The 21,189-nt window shown below is 39.7% G+C and overlaps 1 protein-coding gene across 1 annotated transcript; it reads left to right on the top strand.

Moving 5' to 3' along the window:
* Positions 1-18,496: 18,496 nt before the first annotated feature.
* On the top strand, positions 18,497-20,837 carry PATE3 (prostate and testis expressed 3). The gene is made up of 3 exons (XM_004750192.2): positions 18,497-18,545; positions 19,889-20,011; positions 20,521-20,837. Exons 1-3 carry the CDS (start codon positions 18,497-18,499, stop codon positions 20,643-20,645), a joined length of 297 nt encoding a protein of 98 aa, XP_004750249.1. The 3' UTR covers positions 20,646-20,837.
* Positions 20,838-21,189: the final 352 nt, after the last annotated feature.

The raw sequence follows: 21,189 nt of genomic DNA, 5'->3' as shown, positions 1-21,189 counted from the left end.
CCTGGAACTTTTGTCATGTACAATTTCCTGTGGAAAGCACTGGTTGATCTCCACCAGTGATCTGTCCCTGGACTATTCATCCAAGTCACGTAATCATAAAATTTCAGGGACAGACAGTAACTCAATGTTCCCAGAGCTAAGCCACCAACTTAAGTCTCACTACCCCAAAGGGATCTATTTTTTTTTTTTAGATTACTTATTCATTTACTTGAGAGAGAGAGGACATGAGCAAGGGGAAGGAGTGGAGGGAGAGAGAGAAACAGATTCCCCACTGAGCAGAGAGCCTGATGAGGTCTGGGTTTGAGGACCCCAAGATCATGACCTGAGTTGAAGGCAGATGCTTAACCAACTGAGCCACCCAGGAGGCCACCCTGTCCCCATAAGGCATCTATTTAGAAATTATCCTGAATGATAAGATCAATGCTATAATTTATAATATTATATAGAATATATTATGATATATAATATATAATATTGTTAAATGTTATATATATAACATATAGTATGTTATATTAGTATATTTATGTTACTTTACATATTATTACATATAACATAATAATCTATATTATAATCTATAAATAATATATACCATACTCTAATATATAATATACATGTATATAATTTCTAAGCCTTGTGCTTTGCAAGTAGAATCAAGTTTCTCTCCTACATTTTACCTTTCAGGTATTTCAAGACAGGGTTTGGACATCTAGTTTTTTTTTACCTCTCTTCACTAACCTGGTCACTCTCCTCAGAACAATTTCAGATTTGCCTCTGTCCAATAAAGACCGAGACATCGGAACGAAGCTCCAACTCCAGGTGTAGCCTGGGTGTGGAGGTGAGAGCACTGGAGTATCCCTTTCGTGGTGGAGGAAAGGGAAACTTCAGGAGAAGGGTGAGGAAAAGGTGAAATTTGTCAGGTTTGCCCTCAGGTGTTACCAACTAACTGACTGATATTCTCATAAGTATCAGTATCAAATGCCAGTATCCCAGGAAGAGAAGAGGCCAAGCAGCCAGGACACGACTCAGTGGCTTCACAGAGGCTAAAGTCTAGTCAAAGACATCAAAAGGACACCAAGCACAGTTGGCTAGGAACATCTAGGTGAAGGACATTCAAATGTAACTGCCTGACCAGGGAAGCTTTCCAAGAAGAAGGGGGGTTGAGCAGGACTTTGAGGGCTAGCAATGTGTTAGGTGGAAAAAGTGAGTAGGGACAGGTACCCAAAGGAACAGATATGTCAAGAGTACAGAGATGTCAAACAGCTGTCACACTGTGAGGAGAGTGGGTCATGTGGCTGCAGAGACACAAGTGAGCCAGAGACTCCAGCACAGAGACAAAGCTTGGTGGACATGATGGCACGTGGGTGAAGAGAAGGGCTCAAGGGGACACTGCACTGGTCTTGCTGCTGAGGTTCCTCATTCATAGGATGAAATTTCTTGCTCACTACAGTGTTAAGTTCAAGATGTCAGTGAAAAGATCCCTTTTCCCAGAGTTGGGAAACCTATGAAAGTACGAGGTCCTCTGCACCAATACTGAATTCTTGAAAGGATGCTTCCCTCAATCCCAAACTTAAGTTTGTCACACATATGGGCTCGAATGCTGACTCTGCTGTTTGCCAACTTTGTGATTTGGGGTGAGTTCCTGATGTTGAGACTAACTGTCGTCTCGTCTCTCATAGGATTAGTATTAGGATTATATTCAAGTTTGTGAAAAAAAGAAGCTCATATTTGTTAAGGCCCTGGAAACTATCAAGCACTAACTACCTGTGCAGTGCTTACAGTTCCATGGTTCCTTTCGCTAGGGCAGGCGCCAGAAACTTCCATCATCAGGAGTCATATACAAGAAGGACATCTGGTTAGGCAAGGCATAGGGTAGTGGCTAGCTGTGGTTCTGGCATTCGAGGGGCAAGAGCCTAGCTGTGAGGGGGGTATCAGGAGCATCCAGTCAAGGGTTAACTTTCAATAAGATGGACATTTGGCTTTGGGTATTCAAAAAAATGAGAAGTTAGTAACCATCCCTTCTAGAATGGACCTTGAAGATAGAAAGTCAGACAGAACTAGCTCTAAATTGCCTTGCACAAGAGAGTAGCTAGGAATAAGCTGAGTACTGACTCACCGAGGCTGGGTGAGAATTGGGTCCTTTCTTACAGCGTAGGGTATGCTCCGTAGGCTGATGACATGCAGTTTTACAAGTCTGTCTCAGACCCCTATTCTGACTTCCAGACTCCCGTCTACAAATTTCCTTCCACTTTGGAAGGCTCAAGTACCATAATTTCAGGCTGCCTCAAAATGAAATCATAATCCTTCAGGTTCACTATATCTGCTCCTACTTCAGTGTTTAGGGGTTCAATAAACCTGGGAAGAATTCCTTATAGATCCCTGTGCCTCAGCCTCAAAGAGAATCTAACAGGAAGTCTTATCCATTCTACCTACTAACTTCTCACATGGGTTTATTTTTCTCTGTCCCGCTGCCACTACTATAATCCAATCTGTCTTCATTTCTCACCCGGTCCAAGGCAATTTTCTTTTCTTTGCCTGTCTGCTTTTATTCTTGCCCAGTTATAGTCAATTCTCTATAAGGGGGTCAGACAGCACTTTTACAGGTCCTGGATGCCGCACACCTACTCAAAATCCTCCAGTGACTTTTCATCGCTCTTTGAAGAAAATCCAAAGCTCTCCCACAGCCTGGAAAGTCTTCCCCATTCTGAGCAAAGCCCACTCTCCCTCTTATTTCCTACCACATTCCCTTTGCTCATTCAAATGTCACCCCCTCAGTCCTGGTAAATCTCTTTTTTTTTTTTTTTTGAGATTTTATTTATTTACTCTAGAGAGAGAGAGAGAGAGAGCATGCACGTGCACAAGCCAGGGGAGAAGTAGAGGGAAGGGGAGAAGCAGTCTCCCCACTGAGCAGGGAGCCCACTGGCCGCACGGGGCTTGATCCCAGGACCCTGAGATCATAACCTGATCCAAAGGCAGATACTTAACCTACTGAGCCACCCAGGCCCCCCTTAGTCCTGATATATCTTTAGAAAATATTGGGCGCCTGGGTGGCTCAGTGGGTTAAGCCCCTGCCTTCGGCTCAGGTCATGGTCCCGGGGTCCTGGGATCGAGTCCCGCATCAGGCTCTCAGGGATCCCATTTCCTCCTCTCTCTCTCTGTCTGCTTCTCTGCCTACTTGTGGTCTCCCTCTGTGAAATAAATAAATAAAATCTTTAAAAAAAAGAAAAAAAGAAAATGTCAACATCCCTCTCCATCCTTTTTCTTGCTTTACTTTTTTTTTATTAAATTGATTTATTTATTTTCAGAAAAACAGTATTCATTATTTTTTCACCACACCCAGTGCTTGCTTTACTTTTTTTTTTTTTAAGATTTTATTTATTTATTTGACAGAGAGATCACAAGTAGGCAGAGAGGCAGGCAGAGAGAGAGAGGAGGAGGAAGCAGACTCCCTGCCAAGCAGAGAGCCCTATGCGGGACTCGATCCCAGGACCCTGAGATCATGACCTGAGCTGAAGGCAGCGGCTTAACCCACTGAGCCACCCAGGTGCCCCTTGCTTTACTTTTTAATAATGATTCTCACTACCTGACCTTTCACACCTCTTTGGTCACTTGTTTGATTCCTTGACTAGAATAAAGCAAGGACTTTTACCACTGTACCCCAGCATCTGAAGGCTTGGAATGTAGGAAACACCCCCAAAATATTTGTGGAACATCCACTCTTGCATCCTTCAGGCCATTCTCACAGAGCAACCAGGTTAATCAGACTGATTTCTTTAAACTATAGTAAGGAGATGAAAACAGGCTCTTTCTTTCTTTCTTTTTAAGATTTTATTTGTTTATTTGACAGACAGAGATCAGAGAGGCAGGTAGAGAGAGAGGAGGAAGCAGGCCTCCGGCTGAGCAGAGAGCCCGATGCGGGGCTCGATCCCAGGACCTGGGATCATGACCTGAGCCAAAGGCAGAGGCTTTAACCCACTGAGCCACTCAGGCGCCCCTCTTTCTTTCTCTTTTTTTTTTTTTTTAAGATTTTATCTATTTATTTGACAGAGACAGACACAGCAAGAGAGGGAACACAAGCAGGGGGAGTGGGAGAGCGAGAAGCAGCCTTCCTGCTGAGCACGGAGCCCGAGGACGCGAAGCTTGATCCCAGGACCTTAGATCATGACCTGAGCTAAGGCAAACACTTAATGACTAGCCACCCAGGTGCCCCAAAATGAGGCCCTTTCTACGTTCCAGCTAGGATCTCAAGGTATTTGTATGTGGCAAGTATTTTTACATTTCAGAGTGAAGTGTTGTGCTACTTATGCAGACTTACAAAGGAAATAAATGACTTACAAAGGAAATAGAAGGACCACCTAGATGGTATAAAGAAATAAATACTAATGTGTCAAAGATGACAGGAGAGGAGTTTTTATAGTCTTGGGGGGGTTGCCTTTCAACATATGGCTCAAAATATACAACCATGAAACAATTTCATGTTTGGCTACATTAAAAAACTTTCTGAAGCTGGGGGTGGGGTGGGGAACTAACCACTAACTCATAAGCAGTAAGCAACCAGTTACAAAATATTTGCAACTCATAACTCAGACTGAGGTCTAGCTCTTCCTATTATACGACAAAATCCTAAAAATGGACTAGAAAAATATTAACAATTCAAGAAGCAAGGTAGATGGTTAATGCTAACATTAGCTCACAGAAAAAGGAATACAAATGGTTCTTCAGCATATAAAACGTGCTGAGCCTTACTCATCATTTGAGAAAGGTGAACTGAAGCTAAACTGAGATATTATTTTGACATTACAGATTGGCAATCATCGGAATCTGATAACACCCCTAAACTGGGTGTTACACTCATACACTGCTGTAAGTGAACACATCAGTGAGGAGGAAAATGACACAGCAGCTATTAAAATTAGACAGATCTAGCGATCTTACCCAAGTCCCTCTGTGGAATTAGCCTTGCACATCTGTGAAAAGCTGAATACACATAGTTCTTTACAATTTGATAATTGCAAGACTGAAAACAACTTACACTGATCTCATTTACATGTGAAATCTTTAAAAAGGAAGTCAAACTCATAGAAATAGAAAACAGAATGGTGGTTACCTGGGGCTCGGGGTGGGAGAAATAGGGAAGTTTGTCCAAGGGTACAAGCTTTCGGGTATAAGATGACATTCTGGGGATCCACTAATGCAAACTCATGGTTCAGTTAAAGACACTCTTGTGTCTGCGTATTTCCATAAGTTCAAAACCGGATCCACAGGCTTGATCAAACTCAGATTCCATCTCTTTGGCAAGACAGTAGGTGACGTGTTGTTGTTTAATGAAGGGACAGAATATGCCTGGGCTTCTTTCTATGTTAGTGGCCATTTATGCTTATTATTTAGATCCATAATTCATCAGGTTCTCAAAATGGTGATATTTATTTTTTTCAAGTTTTTATTTAAATTCTAGTCGGTTAACATACAGTGTAATATCAGTTTCAAGGGTAGAATTCAGTGATTCAACACTTTCATACAACATCTGGTTCTTATGACAAGTGCCCTCCCCTCTGGTAACCATCAGTTTGTTCTCTACAGTTAAGAGTCTCCCCTCTCTTCCCCCCTCCCCACACCCCAAACATGTTCACTTGTTTTGCTTCTTAAGCTCCACATATGGGTGAAATCATATGGTATTTGTCTTTTTCTGACTTATTTTGCTTAGCATAATACTCCCTAGCTCCATCCATATCATTGCAAATGGCAAGATTTCATTCTTTTTATGGGTGAATAATATTCCTTTTGATTATAGATAACCACATCTTTGTATCTCTCCATATGTTGATGACATTTGGGCTCTTTCCATAATATGGTTATTGTAGACGATGCAGCCATACACACTGGGGTGCCTGTATCCCTTCAATGAGTATTTTTATATCCTTTGGGTAAATACCTAGTAGCGCAATTGCTGGATCATATGATAGTTCTATTGTCAACATTCTGAGGAATCTCCATATTGTTTTTTACAGTAGCTGCACCAGTTTGCATTCCAAAATGGTTATATTTAACCTCTCAACTCATTTTTAGTTGTTAGCAGGAATAATTTCATAGAGACACTTTCCTCATCTACTATTTGCTTATCCAGTGGTTCCATTCATATGGCTTTTGATTACTCTCCAAAAGTAGCCAATTTTTTCCAATATCATTTTGAACTCATGAATCCAAATATATTTTATCAATCTCAATATACTATATTTCTTATCATTACTAAAGATTAAATGATCACATCTTTATGGAATCCATTTGAAGTGGTCTCTGTTTGACCCTTGTGCCATTTGATAATTATCCTGTTATGTGGAATGAAAAGATGTCCCAGTTATCTTGTATGTTGCTTGCCCCAGACTTGAAATTCAAGAAATTCTGTACTTTTGTAGTCAGAGAGGCTATTTCAGGACCAGACTCTTCTTACTTCTGAATTGGTCATTATTCCTTTATTATTCCCTTATCCCTAAAAATTTTCTGGGAATAAATAGATGTCACATGCCTTGTGAGTACCAACTGATATTTCCAATTCAAATACTTAACTTCTTTCATTTTATATCTCTTTTGTTTCACACTGTAAATTCTGGTTCTCAAGGACACAGCATAAAATTAGAGTTACATATAACATGTGTAGCATAAAATTATATCTATGTGAATTGTAATATTGGCATATACAAAATAGAATATAATTATAACCAAATAGAGTTAGAATATTCCATAATTAATTACTTGCTTTATCCCACATTACACATACAACACACAGTCTAAACATAACAATGTTAATACTACCACCACCAGTTATGGTTTCTAAAATAGTTTCAGAATTTTGCATATGCTCTCCACTTTTCAGCCATCGTCTAATGGTTGTATTTCTTCGTAGTGATTTTTAAGAATCAGAAGACTTACATTTTGATGAAGATAAATTTATGATCTTTTTCTTCTGTAATTTGTGCTTCCAGGTTCTGTTATAGAAATCTTTGCCTACCTGCATGTTGCGAACATTTTCTCCAATGTTTTCATTTAGTAGATTTATCATCTTAATTTGTACATCAGTCTAAGATCCATATGAAGTTATATTTAGTTTAATTTCTGTACAGTGTAAAGGAAAAGTTACATCTTTGGCCATATGGATATCTAGTTGTTCCAGCACAGTTTGCTGGAAAGACTACTAATTTAATAATTCACCATTAAGAGGATTTTTATAGATACTCTTCATCTAATTTAAAAGTTCTCTTCGACTGTTATCTGATGATAATTTTATTATAAACTTATATTCCATTTTATCATCATAGTTTTGTTTTTCTTCTTTACGAATGTGGACAATTAAATTGATTCCTTCCTCTAATGTTAAACAACTCATGTATTCCTGAAGTAAATCTACCTGATTGAAGTAGATTATCCTTTTTGCATATTATTGAATTAAGTTTGGTAATGTTTGTTTTGGAATTTTGCATCAGGGTTTGAGAGATCAGTCTGAAAAAATTTTCTAACATTCTTACCATGTCAAGGTTATCTTGGATCCATAACACTATTAGGTTTTTTCCCTTGATGTTTGAGAGGAGTCACTGGTAAAGACATTGGGGACTACGATTTCCTTAGCAACAGAGTTATAATTATGGATCCAATTTCATCAGTAATAATATTTCTTCTTTTGACAGTTTTCACAATTTTTTAAAAAAATGTTGTGTTTTGTGAAATTGCTAAATTTGTCATTATAGATAGATTGTTATACTATCCTCTTTATTTTCTTTCCAATGTCTGCTGGAAAGGTAGTGATATATATCTTCTTTATTCCGTTACTTTTTTTGTAGTTTTTTTGCATGCTTTTTTACAAATATTGCTTTTAAAATTGATTATTCCTTTATTTTAGTTGAAATAGAGTTGACATGCAAATGTTGCATTAGTTTCCGGTGCACAGGGTGGTGATTTTTTTTTAAAGATTTTATTTATTTATTTGACAGAGAGATATCACAAGCAGATGGAGAGGCAGGCAGAGAGAGAGAGAGAGGGAAGAAGGCTCCCTGCTGAGCAGAGAGCCCGATATGGGACTCGACCCCAGGACCCTGAGATCATGACCTGAGCCGAAGGCAGCGGCTTAACCCACTGAGCCACCCAGGCGCCCCCAGGGTTGATACAAAAAGCCAGGTTCACCACGGGTGTAGCAGTGACCACCTGTCACCATACAGCGCTATTACCATACCATTGACCAGCCTGTGCTGTGCACTAGATCCTGTGACTTATATTCATTCTGTGACTGGAAGAATGCTCTCCCACTTCCCTTCACCCATTTTGCCCACCTCTATTCCTGATATGCTTACGTTTTGTTTTCTCTCCATTTTTATTCATTAAGAATGTGATTTTCAAGGAAACACATTTAGAATTTGTTGATTTTGTCTTTTGAATATCTACCTCCGCTCTTCTCTTTCTTTTCTTACATTTTTACCAGGTTTGATATGCTCTCCTTTGTCTAGCTCCTTGAGGTAAATATTTAGATCGTTAGTGTTCTGTATTACTTCTTTACTACTATATCCATTTCAAGACTATAAACTTACCTTTTAGTCCTGTTTTAGCTGCTTCCTACAGTATAAATGCCACACGTTCACAAGCACTCACTTCAAATTATTTCTAGTTTCCATTATAATTTCTTCTTTAATCCACCAGTAATTTAAAGGTTCCTTTTGTTCTAAGCAGTAGGGAAATTTTCTCGTTTTATTTTTGTAATTTATGCATTTCTTAATTCCACAATGGTCAAAGGACACATCCTGAATTATTTCAATCTTTTCTGAATTTTTACACCTTGATTTATCATCCAATTTTGGTAAACATTCAACGTGCGCTTAAAAAGAATATTTACTCTGTTTTTGTTAGATGCACTATTCTGTATATATCAACTGGTTCAAGTTTTACCACCCAGATAACCTATATCCTTACTGATTTTTATATGATTGTTCTATTGGCTAGTGAGAAGCATGTAATAAAATCTCTCCCAATGAGATAACTCATAATGAGATGAGAAATAATATCTAACTCCCTTATTGCCCCTGCCATTCTTTGGTTTTCTAAATTCTGATGCCCTGTTGTTAGGTGTACAAATACTTTGAATTATGATATCTTCCTGGTAGGTTAACTTCCCTCCCATAATGAAAAGTCTCTTTTCATCTCCAGTAAGGTTTCTCACTTGAAAGTAAATTTTTTTGATATTTGTGTAACTATGCCAGGTTTCTTTTTCTGAGTCAGGGTTTTCATGGTATGACTTTTTAAAATCTTTTACTTTCCACCCTTTTCAATCTTCTTGTTTTTGATAGAGCTCATAAGTAGCACAGGGGTGGGTTTTTGAAAATACCATCTGACAATCTTGGACTATTAATTAGAATATCTAATCTTTTTGTATTTAATTCAGTTACTGGTATATATAGAAGATTTTACTTAGCACATTTTCCCCCCTATTTGAACTGTTTTAAATTCTTCTAAAATTTTTTCCTGGACTTCTCTTGGATTTCTCAAAAACATTTATTATTTCATTGTACTTATTTATTAGCTATACTTTTTATTTAAACCCTTCTCTAAATTGTTACCTTGGTATTACCGCTTACATCTTTAACTTATTACAGAAAACTGCCAATTATTACCTTTCCCACTTCACCAGTAATACTAGGACCTTAGCACATATTCATGTAGGCTACCTGGCTTTTGTTTTGTTGTTGTAATTACTGAAACACTACACAGCCAAGGAATAATCAGTGAGACTGGAAGATATGCCAAGAGTAACTTCCAAAACTGAAATGTAAAAAGAGAAAAAATAAATAAAAAAGATAGAACAGAATAATCCAGACTGTGAGGCAAATAGAAAGGGTATAACATACATAGTGGGAACACTGGAAGGAAAGAAAGAGATAAAGGAATAGCAGAAATATTGTGAGTAATGACTGAGAATTTTCCAAAATTAATGAGAAACACCAAACCACATATTCAGGAAGATTAGAGAGCACCCTGCGGATTTTAAGAGATAGTAATAAGAGACAGCTGCTCCATGGGCCACAATTCTCAGTGCTTCTTCCCTGCTGCCCACACGGCATTCCCCCAGCCTTGGAGATGCTCAAAGCACAGCAGAAGGTGGCTGTACAAAGGGTATCCCAGAACTCGGCTCTCATGGTGACCACCGTGATCATCACAGAGATAAAGGGGGCATTATAGACTTTTAAATGGGTCAATATTCCAGGGAGACGTAACAGTCCTTAATGTGCATGTGCCTTGCCACAGAGCATCACACAGCAAAAACTGATAGAACTGCAAGGGGAAATAGATGAATCTGCTGTTATCATTGTAGATTTCAGCACCCCTTTATCATTAGTGGGCAATCCAGTAGGCAGAAATTCAGGACACAGCTTAGTGAATAGCACCAATCCACACTTAGATCTAACTGACATTTATAGAATATCTTATCCAACAGACAGAATGCACATTCTTCTCAAGCTTGCACGAACGATTCACCAAATAGACATATTCTGGGCCACAGTACCGCACTACACATATTTAAAAGAATACAAGTCTCTACAGTGTATGGTCTCAGATCTCAATGAAATTAAACTAGAAATCAGTAACAGAAAGATAGCTAGAAAAAACAAGCCTCAAACACTGGGCGATTAAATAACATACTTCTAACTTCCTTATGGGTCAAAGAAGAAGTCTCGAGAGAAATTTAAAATATTTTGAACTAAATGAATTCAATTCAAATGTCCATCAACAAATGGATAAACAAACTGTGGTATGTCCATAGAATAAATATGTCCAGGCAATATAAAGAGATAAACCATTGACTCAATAATGTGGATAAATCACACAAACAATATGCTGACTGAAAGAAGCCAAACCAACCAACCAAACAAACAAACAAACAAAAACAAAAAAAACCACTTGCTGTATGATCTCAATTTATAAAATTCTAGGACATGCAAACTGATCCAAAAGTATCAGAAAGCAGCTTAGTGGTTGCCTGCAGATGTTAGGAGGAGAGATGGCAACGGGGGAGAGGGATTACAAAAGAAATTATGAAGGGTCACATGGAAATCTCTAGACCTGATGAATATGTTCACTGACTTGATTTGGGTGATGGTTTCACAGGCATGAACATGCCAAATATTATCAAACTGCACACTTTAAATAAAAGCAGTTTTTTGGTATCAATGATACCATAATAAAGCTATTATGAAGAAAAATATTTTAAAATAAAACGTAATGTATTTTAAAGTCATCGAGGGACACATGGACATTTTATACTCCAGGTATGTTACAAATTAAGAATATTTTTTTAAAAAATTGAACTGAGTGAAATAAGTCAAGCAGAGAGAGTCAATTATCATATAGTTTCACTTATTTGTGGATCATAATAACCATGTCCTCCATGGGGAAATGGAGAGGAGAAGGGAGTTGGGGGGAAATTGGAAGGGGAGGTGAACCATGAGAGACTATGGACTCTGAAAAACAATCTGAGGGTTTTGAAGGGGCGGGGGGTGGGAGGTCAGGGTACCAGGGTGGTGGGTATTATAGAGGGCATGGATTGCATGGGGCACTGGGTGTGGTGCAAAAATAATGAATACTGTTACGCTGAAAATAAAAAATAAATTTAAAAACTTGAACTAAAAATTAAAAAAAAAATTGAAGGGAAAGTGTTTTGTCTCAGACAAATGAACCCATCTTCAGCACTTCTGTGACATTTTAGATATGATTTATACCAGAAATATAGAAAGCATAAAATATCATGGGGGCACCTGGCTGGCTCAACTGGTGGAGCATACGACTCTTAATCTTGGGATTGTGAGTTCGAGTCCCACATTGGGTGTAGAGCCTACATAACATAAAATCAAAAAAAATTTTTAAATATTAAATAGTGTGATTCCTGGACTCAACATTAATGTCATGAAGATAGAAATGACTTTCAAAATATTTCTGGGGTATTTCCAGATGATCACAGATTTCTCCTTTCAAGTAAATTGACACAATTCCATTCTGGCAGAGCTTTTCCCACAGCACTTGAACATTTGCAAAGGGAAAAAAAGGGGAGCTATTGGTCAAAGAGTACAAACTTACAGTTAGAAGACGAGCGAGTTCAAGCAATGTAATGCACAGCATTGTGATTACATTACTTGAAAGTGGCTAAGAGAGTAGATGTGAAATGTCCTCACCACTAAAAAGAGATGGTCATGATGTGTGACACAACAGAGTCATTAGCTAAGGCCACCATACTAGTTAGCTAACTACCACCATTAGGTTGTATCCTATTGAAATATCTAAGTGTATCAAATCAACATAGTATAGACCTTAAAGTTACCCAAAGCTAATGTTAATTATATCTGAATAAAGCTGAGGGAAAAACATACATTTGCAAGGATACTGGCCTCTACCTTCTTCATTTATATTGGCAGTTTAGCCAAGAAAAGTTTGATTTTTTATAACTCCTTAGCAATAAGTTCAGGACCTTACGTGCAACATATATCACATCCAGATGGTTAAGTATCTTTGGAATGAGCCACACCATGAATAAAGTCCTCTTTTTCAAAATGTTCCAGGGTAGGTTTGCTTTTTCTTGAAAAAATAAACAAATAAATAAAACTTCTTTATCAAAATAGGTACTAAAGTTTGCCCTGTCAAAAGCCAGAGAACTTCTGTGTGATAGAGGAGATCTTCTTATTTTCCAAAAAAAAAATTTTATTTTTGGAAAGATTTTATTTGTTTATTTGGTGGAAGACAGCCTAATGCTGGGCTTGATCCCAGGACCCTGAGATTATGACCTGAGCCAAAGGCAGAGGCCTAACCCACTGAGCCACCCAGACTTCACAGAAATATTTTTTAAATGTGATGATTTAGAAACTTACTTTGGATAAAGTTGATGACTCTTTTGGCAGATGACAGAATTTCCTTCAGAGTTGTTTGAATAGTCTGTTGACTGTTGTGCATGTCTGTCCTAAAAATCAGTGAGGAGATTCATTTCTCAAAGAAGTAGGAAAACCAAATGGTCACCAAGCATTGTAGGAGTTCCATCTGTGAAAAGGGAAGAGAAGCTTTTGTTTCAAAGTTCTGCATGATAGGGCCCCTGGGTGGCTCAGTGAGTTAAGCCTTTGCCTTCGGCTCAGGTCATGATCTCAGGGTTCTGGGATCGAGCCCCGCATCGGGCTCTCTGCTCAGCAGGGAGCCTGCTTCCCCCTCTCTCTCTGCCTGCCTCTCTGCCTACTTGTGATTTCTCTCTGTCAAATAAATAAATAAGATCTTTAAAAAAAAAAAGTCCTGCATGATAAAACCACCTTTTTACCATTGCCAAAAAGTCACTGATTTTTGCAATTGCCAAAAGAGACTCATGATGTAAGAATTCTTTGACAGTTTCAGCACGCACAGAGCAAGCAAAACCAAAAGGAAAAGGGAAACTGGCAACACTGAAAAAGGTTCCTTTAGTTTCATCCATTGTAAAATGAAGGAGTATGGCAAATGTGCCAATTCCTCAATGACTACTTCAAATTTTTAAAGAAATATCAAGTATCCTATTTGAGAAGGAAAATGTAGTATGGATTTTTTTTTCCTTTGTTGCAGTCCACAAATCAGTGCCAACATGGTTCACTAAAGTTTATCCAATATAAGTGGAGCTTCTTTTCATCCAACAAGCTGGTAAGAAAATGTATGGAAGCCCCAAGAAAACGGTTTTGTAAAATGGCATAGCTCCATTTAGAAATGTGCCAATTCTTTTTTTTTTTTTAAGATTTTTAAATTTACTCATTGGGGAAAGAGAGAGTAGGCATGGGGGTGGGGGACAGAGGGAGAGGGAAAAGCAGACTCTCCACTGGGCAGGGAGCCTGATGCAGGGTTTGAACCCAGGACCCCGAGATAATGACCCCAGCCAAAGGCAGATGCCCATCCTACTGAGCCACCCATGTGCCCCAGAAACATGCTAACTTTTTCTTTTCTTTTCTTTTTAAAAAGATTTTGTTTATTTGTTTGACTGAGAGATCACAAGTAGGTAGAGAGGCAGGCTCCCCACTGAGCAGAGAGCCCCAGGGGGGGCTCCATCCCAGGACCCCGGGATCATGACCTGAGCCAAAGGCAGACATTTAACCCACTCAGCCACCCAGACGCCCCCATGCTAAGTTTTTCAAACTGAGCTTTCTTATTGGGAGAAATTCCTAATTTTCTGGACAGACAGAAGTAAGATGCATTTTCATTTTATCTGGCTTCACACTTGCATTCATGGGAATATTTACACACACACACACACACACACACACACACACACACCACTGTGGGCTTTGCGTTCTAGTAAGTTCAAAGATGCAAATGAAAACATCTAATTGCTGTTCTTTCACTTCTATTAGTAATAGCCTTGGATACTGCTAACATTTTGCAGTTTGTTGCCAACATTAAATATAGAAGGAAATGATAAATCTCCTTTAGACTGTAGGATCCAAGAGCAGGCTACCCCAAGATGGGATACTTTGGCATGAAGATTATTTTGAGTCAAAAAGCAATCCATCAGTGGCTCCTGGGTGGCTCAGTTAACTTCTGTCTTTGGCTCAAGTTATGATCTCAGGGTTCTGGGATCATTGAGCCCTGTCTCAGGCTCCCTGCTCAGTGGGGAGTCTGCTTCTCCCTCTCCTTCTGCTCCTCCCCCCAATTCTGCTCTCTCTCAAAAAAATAAATAAAATCTAAACTTAGAAAAGCAATAAATTACAAGCCAGCAGATTCAGGAAAAGTTCTTTACCTACCCCTCAACTGCCTAAAAGAATTTAGATGCATGACCTGCTCCAGGAAGAGAGCTATCACTGTAGATAAAATTACAGTATGATAAGAACTAGGTATGGTAGGTGGGGAGGAACCGAGCCCTCTATACCCCACTGTTTCTGAGTAGCCCAGCAAACCTCTGTTTACCAAATATTTACTCTTTATTTTTTATGTTCCAGTAAATTGCACTCCTTTCCTCTGAAGTCCCAGACCTTCTCCTTAGTTTGAGTGGACATTTATACCTCATTTTGCCTGCCTGTTTTTGGGATTTCCATGTCTGAGTGTATTCCCCATATGTATGCTATTAAATTTGATTTTTCTCCTGTTTATATGTTTTATGTCAACTTGATTCTTAGTTGGGCCAAAAGGACCTTAAAAGGGACAGAAATTCTTGCTCCCTGACAAGAGGTTAATGAAAAATATTAAAATTTTCTATCAAGGTTCATAGAACCCGTGAAACTAAGAGGACACTAGACCCCATATTAATAAATTTTGTTCAGGAATGAAGGTAAGGTACTAACAAAATTCTCTTACTCACATGTATAAAATCAGTCCATAAACTGTTCTGAAAGTAGTTTTTTTTTTTTTTTTGAAAATTTTCATTAGGTACTGGGACTTTTCATCTATAGCATTAGATTATCAGCAATATTGTGAATGAAGTCAGAATTTTAGTGACATTGATCTATACTTGAACCACATCTGGGCTTCTTGACAGACCCTGCACCACCAGGGTGTTGTGAGGGCTCCGTGAAATGATCTAAGTAGAAGTGGCTAGCCTCGTGTATAGCACACAGCAAGCACTCGATAAATGTTGGTTTTGTTCTTCTTTCCTTTACCTCTTTTCCCACCAGCAGCTGGATATGTGAGGGTGATTTCCCTGGGACCCACAAACAGGCTCCTCTCCACCAGATTTTTGAAACAATCATTATCTCACATTCTGGAAAGCCACTGCTTAGGAGCCCAGGAACAAAGTAGCCAGCTTCTGACTCTGTGCCAAGGTCCATGTCCCAAAACAAAGGGCAGAATTTAGAAGCACAAGTTAAGAGGTTGCTCATCTGTGGTATCATCAAGATCTCAGTTACCCACCCTGAAGCCAAGAGAGACCATGAATATGAGGACACAATGTTCTGCTTTCTCCTCCTCAGAGCAGGGCAAATGGCATCTAGGCTGAGCAGGTGGCTGTCTTGTCATGGAGTGCCTTAATTTGGGACTCTGTATCAGTAGGAGAGGGGAGAGTGGTATCATGTGAGGTTTATCCTTCATTCATTCCCTCCTTTGTTGAGCCGTCATGGTTCAGCACATCATCATGTGCCACGCAAACTGCTAGGTCAGGAGAACAGAACTTAGTACCCATCCTCATGTTTCACATTATGAAACCTTAGAATGTTGAAGTTGTGGGACCATAAGAATGGTTGAAGTCTAACATCACAGATAAATGGCTCGCTAAAGATGCCATGAATTATACAGTAATCCACCAAAGGTCTCCAGACTCCTAGAGAAATCCTCTGTCCATTGTATCACACTGCTCCTAGTGGGTTCTAATAGTTATTCTTTCCTATGTCATGCTAAATGAAGAAAGAAATTGTTTTCAAGAGAAAATCTGATGGATGAGGTACTGGGAGATGAGGAGAAAGTCAGAGGATCCCAGTGTTTGGGCAGAATTGCAAAATTTCACAATCCTAACTGGAAAGAATCTAGTAGAAAAGAGACTCAATATTCAGGGGACCTTTCAGAAAGCATCTGCCAAGGAAGAAGAGTAGACACTGAAAACTGAGCCCCACATCAGGCTCCTTGCTCAGCAGTTTGCTTCCTTGGCTATGATTTTAGAGTCATTCTCTTTAAATAGATAAAGCAGAGAAACTGGGTGGCAAATAAAACGCTCTGATAGCCTTGTAAACCCAAGCACCGAAGGCTCAGGGTTTTGCCTTCTTGCTAAGCCTTTGGAAAGTCCTGAAAAATGTCATCCGATTTCTAAGATGCTCTCTATGGAACCAATTCCCTGTTTAAGGCTTTTGGCCCTCTTCTTAGGCAAATCATATTGAGTGGTCATAGAAAAAGAGCACTGTAAATTCTGTGTCATTTGTACTAAGACCTATGTCATCCAGTCTTCACCTGATGTCTAAAAATGTCAGACTTGATTTTTTTTTAAGATTTTATTTATTTATTTGACACAGAGAGGCACAGCGGGAGAGTCAACAGAAGCAATTGGGAGAGGGAGATGGAGAAGCAGGCTTCCTGCTGAGCAGGGAGCCCGATTCAGGGCTTGATCCCAGGACCCTGGGATCATGACATGAGCTGAAGGCAGATGCTTAATGACTGAGCCACCCAGGTGCCCCTTGGTATGTTTTAATGAACATATTGTTCCTACAAGAAAGAACATGCCATTAAATTAGCTCTGTATGGAAGATTCCTAATATTTCTAACCAAGGTGCTATCAGCTCACAGGCAGGTTTAGGAACACTAGAATGCCAAGTCTGGCTATGGTTTCCCGCCGCTTTACCTGTGGTGAACCTTTACTAAGTTAACTTGTAGAGTCATCACTAAATCATAGAAAAACCAGCTGGTTCACAACTTGGTAAAGATCGTGTTGTATGATAATGCTAAGGGGGACTTCATAGCCCAACAGAATAACAGTCTCTGACTGCGAAGAACAGATTTCTGCTAAGGTGAAGGGGTCCTGGGATGAGAATCAGAAGTTCTAGGTTGAAGGCCCAGCTTGATCATAGATTATATACCTTTTTTATCTCATTCACTCTGTTGTTTCTTCCCCAAAGGGTAAGGAGCTACATGAACTTTCCTGACTTATACATTGTTCTACTTTCACACATGGGACTGTGCCTGGCACACAACAGTTCCCAGTAAATGTTTGCTGAATGTATGAATAAATCTCCAGGAGGCAGAGCACCTGGGGGGCTTAGTCTGTTAAGCATCTGCCTTGGGCTCAAGTGTCATGATCCTGGGTTCCTGGGATCGAGCCCCACATCAGGCTCCCTGCTCAGCAGTCAGTCTTCTTCTCCCTCTTCCTTTCCCTCTGTGGTCTCTCTCTCTCTCTCTCTCTCTCGCTCTCTCAAATAAATAAATAAAATCTTAAAAGAAAAATCTCCAAGAGGTATTGAGTCAAAGTGGTGTCAAGTGTGGCCTCCACCCACTATGTAATCATGGGTAAGATGTTAGATCTCACCAAGCCTGTTTTCTCCTCTGTAAAATTAGGATAGGAATGATAACATCATAATTACACCAATAATTATTAGGAGAAGGATTTTATTTTTAAAAAAAAGTCAACTTAGGGGCGTCTGGGTGGCTCAGTGGGTTAAGCCTCTGCCTTCGGCTCAGGTCATGATCTTAGGGTCCTGGGATCGAGCCCCACATCAGGGTTCCTGCTCAGCAGAGAGTCTTCTTCCCTCTCTCTCTCTCTCTACCTACTTGTGATCTCTCTCTCTCTCTGTGTCAAATAAATAAAATCTTTTAAAAAAAAGTCAACTTATAAGCCAGAAAAAAAAGTTAGCTTGCTGTAAACCCCCACGTTTACTAATTATCATTATACTTGCTATGGGGTACAGAGAAAATAAACGAGCTTCAAGAGGAAGCCTTGGGTGATTGCTTGCCTTTAGGCATGAATAATCCTTGCCCTATCATGCAGGTTTTGTCCCTCTAGCCTGAAGAGCCGTTCTTGCGGTTCCTGGCTTCTTCCTGTGCAAGGGACTTCTGGCTCAGGATGGACAAACACTTCTTGATGGTTTTCTTCCTTTTCTGCTTCATTGTAGGTGAGTCACAGACCTGAGAAGTGGACTCCAGAGACAGGCTACAGGGAGGCCCTGGAAAATCTCCATGTACTGTAGGTACCCATGGAGGGCTGAGCTTTGATGGCATTTATAAGGGAGGAAAAGACATTCTTCAGATTGCTCCTCCTGTCTTACAGGCCATCTTTTCTGACCTTCTCAACATTCTGTCCTTCCTCACCAGGGGCTCTGTGAGCACCTTCCTGACCAGCCTCTGTGGCTGCCCCTTTCTCCATTCTGTCTCTACCACTCCCCATAATTCAAAATCCTAGCAAGATTTTCCTGAGGATATCCTTTCATTCATAAATCTGTATCCCATTTGCTGACAGAGCTGGTCGGTGTATAATGGATAATTCTGTAGTTTGTTTTAGTGCCAGTGGCTTTTGATACCCTTATCAGGTACTTTATATGAAAACAAATGATTATAGGAAAGGAAATACTGGATGCTCTAGAATCAGAATTTTTTTTTTTAAATGCTTTGGCTGCTGTCTTAAATTCTCTGTACCTTTGATTGCTTCTCTGAGAAATGGGAAAATACTTAACAAAGCTTTTGTAATGATTAAATCAGATAAAAAGTGAGAGAACATGGCCCAAATGAGATGCTCAATAAAGGCTACTTTCCTTTTGCATTTGGGCTTTTTGCTTGTTTCTTTTATTAACCTGTATTTCAATTAGCTCAACCCACCATACCATGTCACTAACTAGTCATAATTCATGAAGACTTTGCACAGATTCAGTTCGAGGATTACAGAATATATTCCCTAACAATATCTAAGCAGCAAATGTTAGCAACACTAGCTTGGGTAAAATAGTTTATCTTATATTTTATTTCTTTATTTTTATTGTGTTATTTTAGTCATCATTAGTTTTTGATGTAGTGTTCCAAGATTCATTGTTTGCATATAACACCCAGTGCTCCATGGAATCTGTGCCTTTCTTAATTTGGGTAAAATATTTTAAAGCACTTACCCTCATTATTATACTCCTGCTTGCCTACAGTGCTGTCAGGTAGGCTATGCCATCATTAATAGAACGATTTTAAAGTTGGAAAAAAACAACCCCATGGAGGCAAAATCATTGCTCTAAGTTACCTCAGTTAGAAGAGCTGAAATAGGGACCAGAAGACCCCTTTTCTTCTCACAATGGCATTTCTCTTAGATATGAAGTTGGTAAGAGCTCCCAACTCTTTACTACATGCTCTTTTCCCCACCACCAGCTCTCATCCACCCCCCTGCACCCCACCCCCAGCTCCCACAATCTGGTCTAGATAATTCCAGGTCCTTCCCATGGTCCCCTGGTCTCACTCACAGCAGCTCTCCACTCTCCAGCAGCGACACCACTGAAGTGCCTGACATGCCACCTTCACACACGGACAGATCGCTGTAGAAGAGGCTTTGGTTTCTGTGTTGCTCAGAAGTATGAGTCATGCATGACTTTAAAGATCTTCCAGGGTGAGTCAGGGGGTCCGGGGAGGTACTGTGAGATTCTTGGGCATTCTTAGGAGAGTCAGCAATTTCCTATCTCAACTCAGGCTAATCCAGGAGAGGAACCGAAGAGCAGAATGCCCCTGAGCTCAGGTCCCTGTGCATGCAGACAGAAGTGGACGGGGGAGGATGTGATAGGAGGAAGATCGGGGTTCTTTGTTCCCAGTAAAACTAACCTGACAGATCTGAACTCTGAAGATACTAAAGCACTAGTTGCTAATCTTCTACCTGGAATAGGAATGAAGCAGCTACAGAGAATTGATGGTTGTTAGGGACCTCAGGCAAACAACCATGAAGGGGGCCCGTGATTTCTATGTCTCCCTGCCTCTGCTCTTTTGGTGTGTAGAAGCTGTGAAGCCATCCCTTAACCTACCCTGATGCCTAATTAAATTTTCAGACAGGACTAGTGCCAGGTTTGACCTGTTTTTACAGAACGTAGACCACTGCATTATTTACTATGTTCTTTCTTATTACAGATAACATTCTGCAGTTATCATATATGGTGTGTCAGAAATTCTGCAGAGACTTGACCTTTGATTTCAACAATCGGACTTACATTCATAAGTGTTGCAAGCAAAATTTTTGTAACCTCAAAATCTAAAATATTCGCCCTCCAGAGGTCTCACTTTAGAATGATGTCAATGTTTCTCCCCTTTCGTGCTCCATACGCCCTTGCTTTCCTGCCTTATCCATCCTCGATGTACTGCAGCTCTCTTCCCTTCAGTGTCATCTTTCCTGATGCTTCCAGCTTGGTTTCTACCTTAGTCAGAGGATAATGATCCAGAACAACAGATTTCTCCCATGACAGGGAATGGCATTACCATACTCCAAGAAGCCTGTCCCAAGTGTCTCCATACAGCAAAATTTAAAACATGACTGTTCCCAAACCTTGTGATTAGCTTAAAATAGTTGAGGCAGACTAGAAACACTTCAGCTGAAACTTCACAAATATTTGTTGTACCCATTTGTTGCTTACTATAATTAAGCAGAAATAGCGGCAAAATGGATGGCGGACAGCTGAGATTTTCCTCTGTGGGCAAAATATTTTCCCAAGTGGACAGTGTTCACTTCAAACTCAGTTATGATTTTCTTGGCCTTTGCAGAGTGCAGCCATTTACAATGTCAGTACAAATCAGGAAATAAGG

Source organism: Mustela putorius, unplaced genomic scaffold, assembly GCF_011764305.1.
Source record: "Mustela putorius furo isolate JIRA1106 unplaced genomic scaffold, ASM1176430v1.1 tig00000460_pilon_pilon_pilon, whole genome shotgun sequence".
Taxonomy (NCBI): Eukaryota; Metazoa; Chordata; class Mammalia; order Carnivora; family Mustelidae; genus Mustela; species Mustela putorius.
The sequence above is the reverse complement of the archived record's forward strand: the minus strand, read 5'-3'. Positions and strand labels throughout refer to the sequence as shown.

Excerpts from the sequence above, each read along its gene's own strand:
- PATE3 (XM_004750192.2), top strand. The coding sequence starts at position 18,497 with ATGGACAAACACTTCTTGATGGTTTTCTTCCTTTTCTGCTTCATTGTA. Across the intron at positions 18,546-19,888 it reads CCTTTTCTGCTTCATTGTAG|CAGCGACACCACTGAAGTGC; the intron begins GTGAGTCACAGA and ends TCCACTCTCCAG. Across the intron at positions 20,012-20,520 it reads GACTTTAAAGATCTTCCAGG|ATAACATTCTGCAGTTATCA; the intron begins GTGAGTCAGGGG and ends TTCTTATTACAG.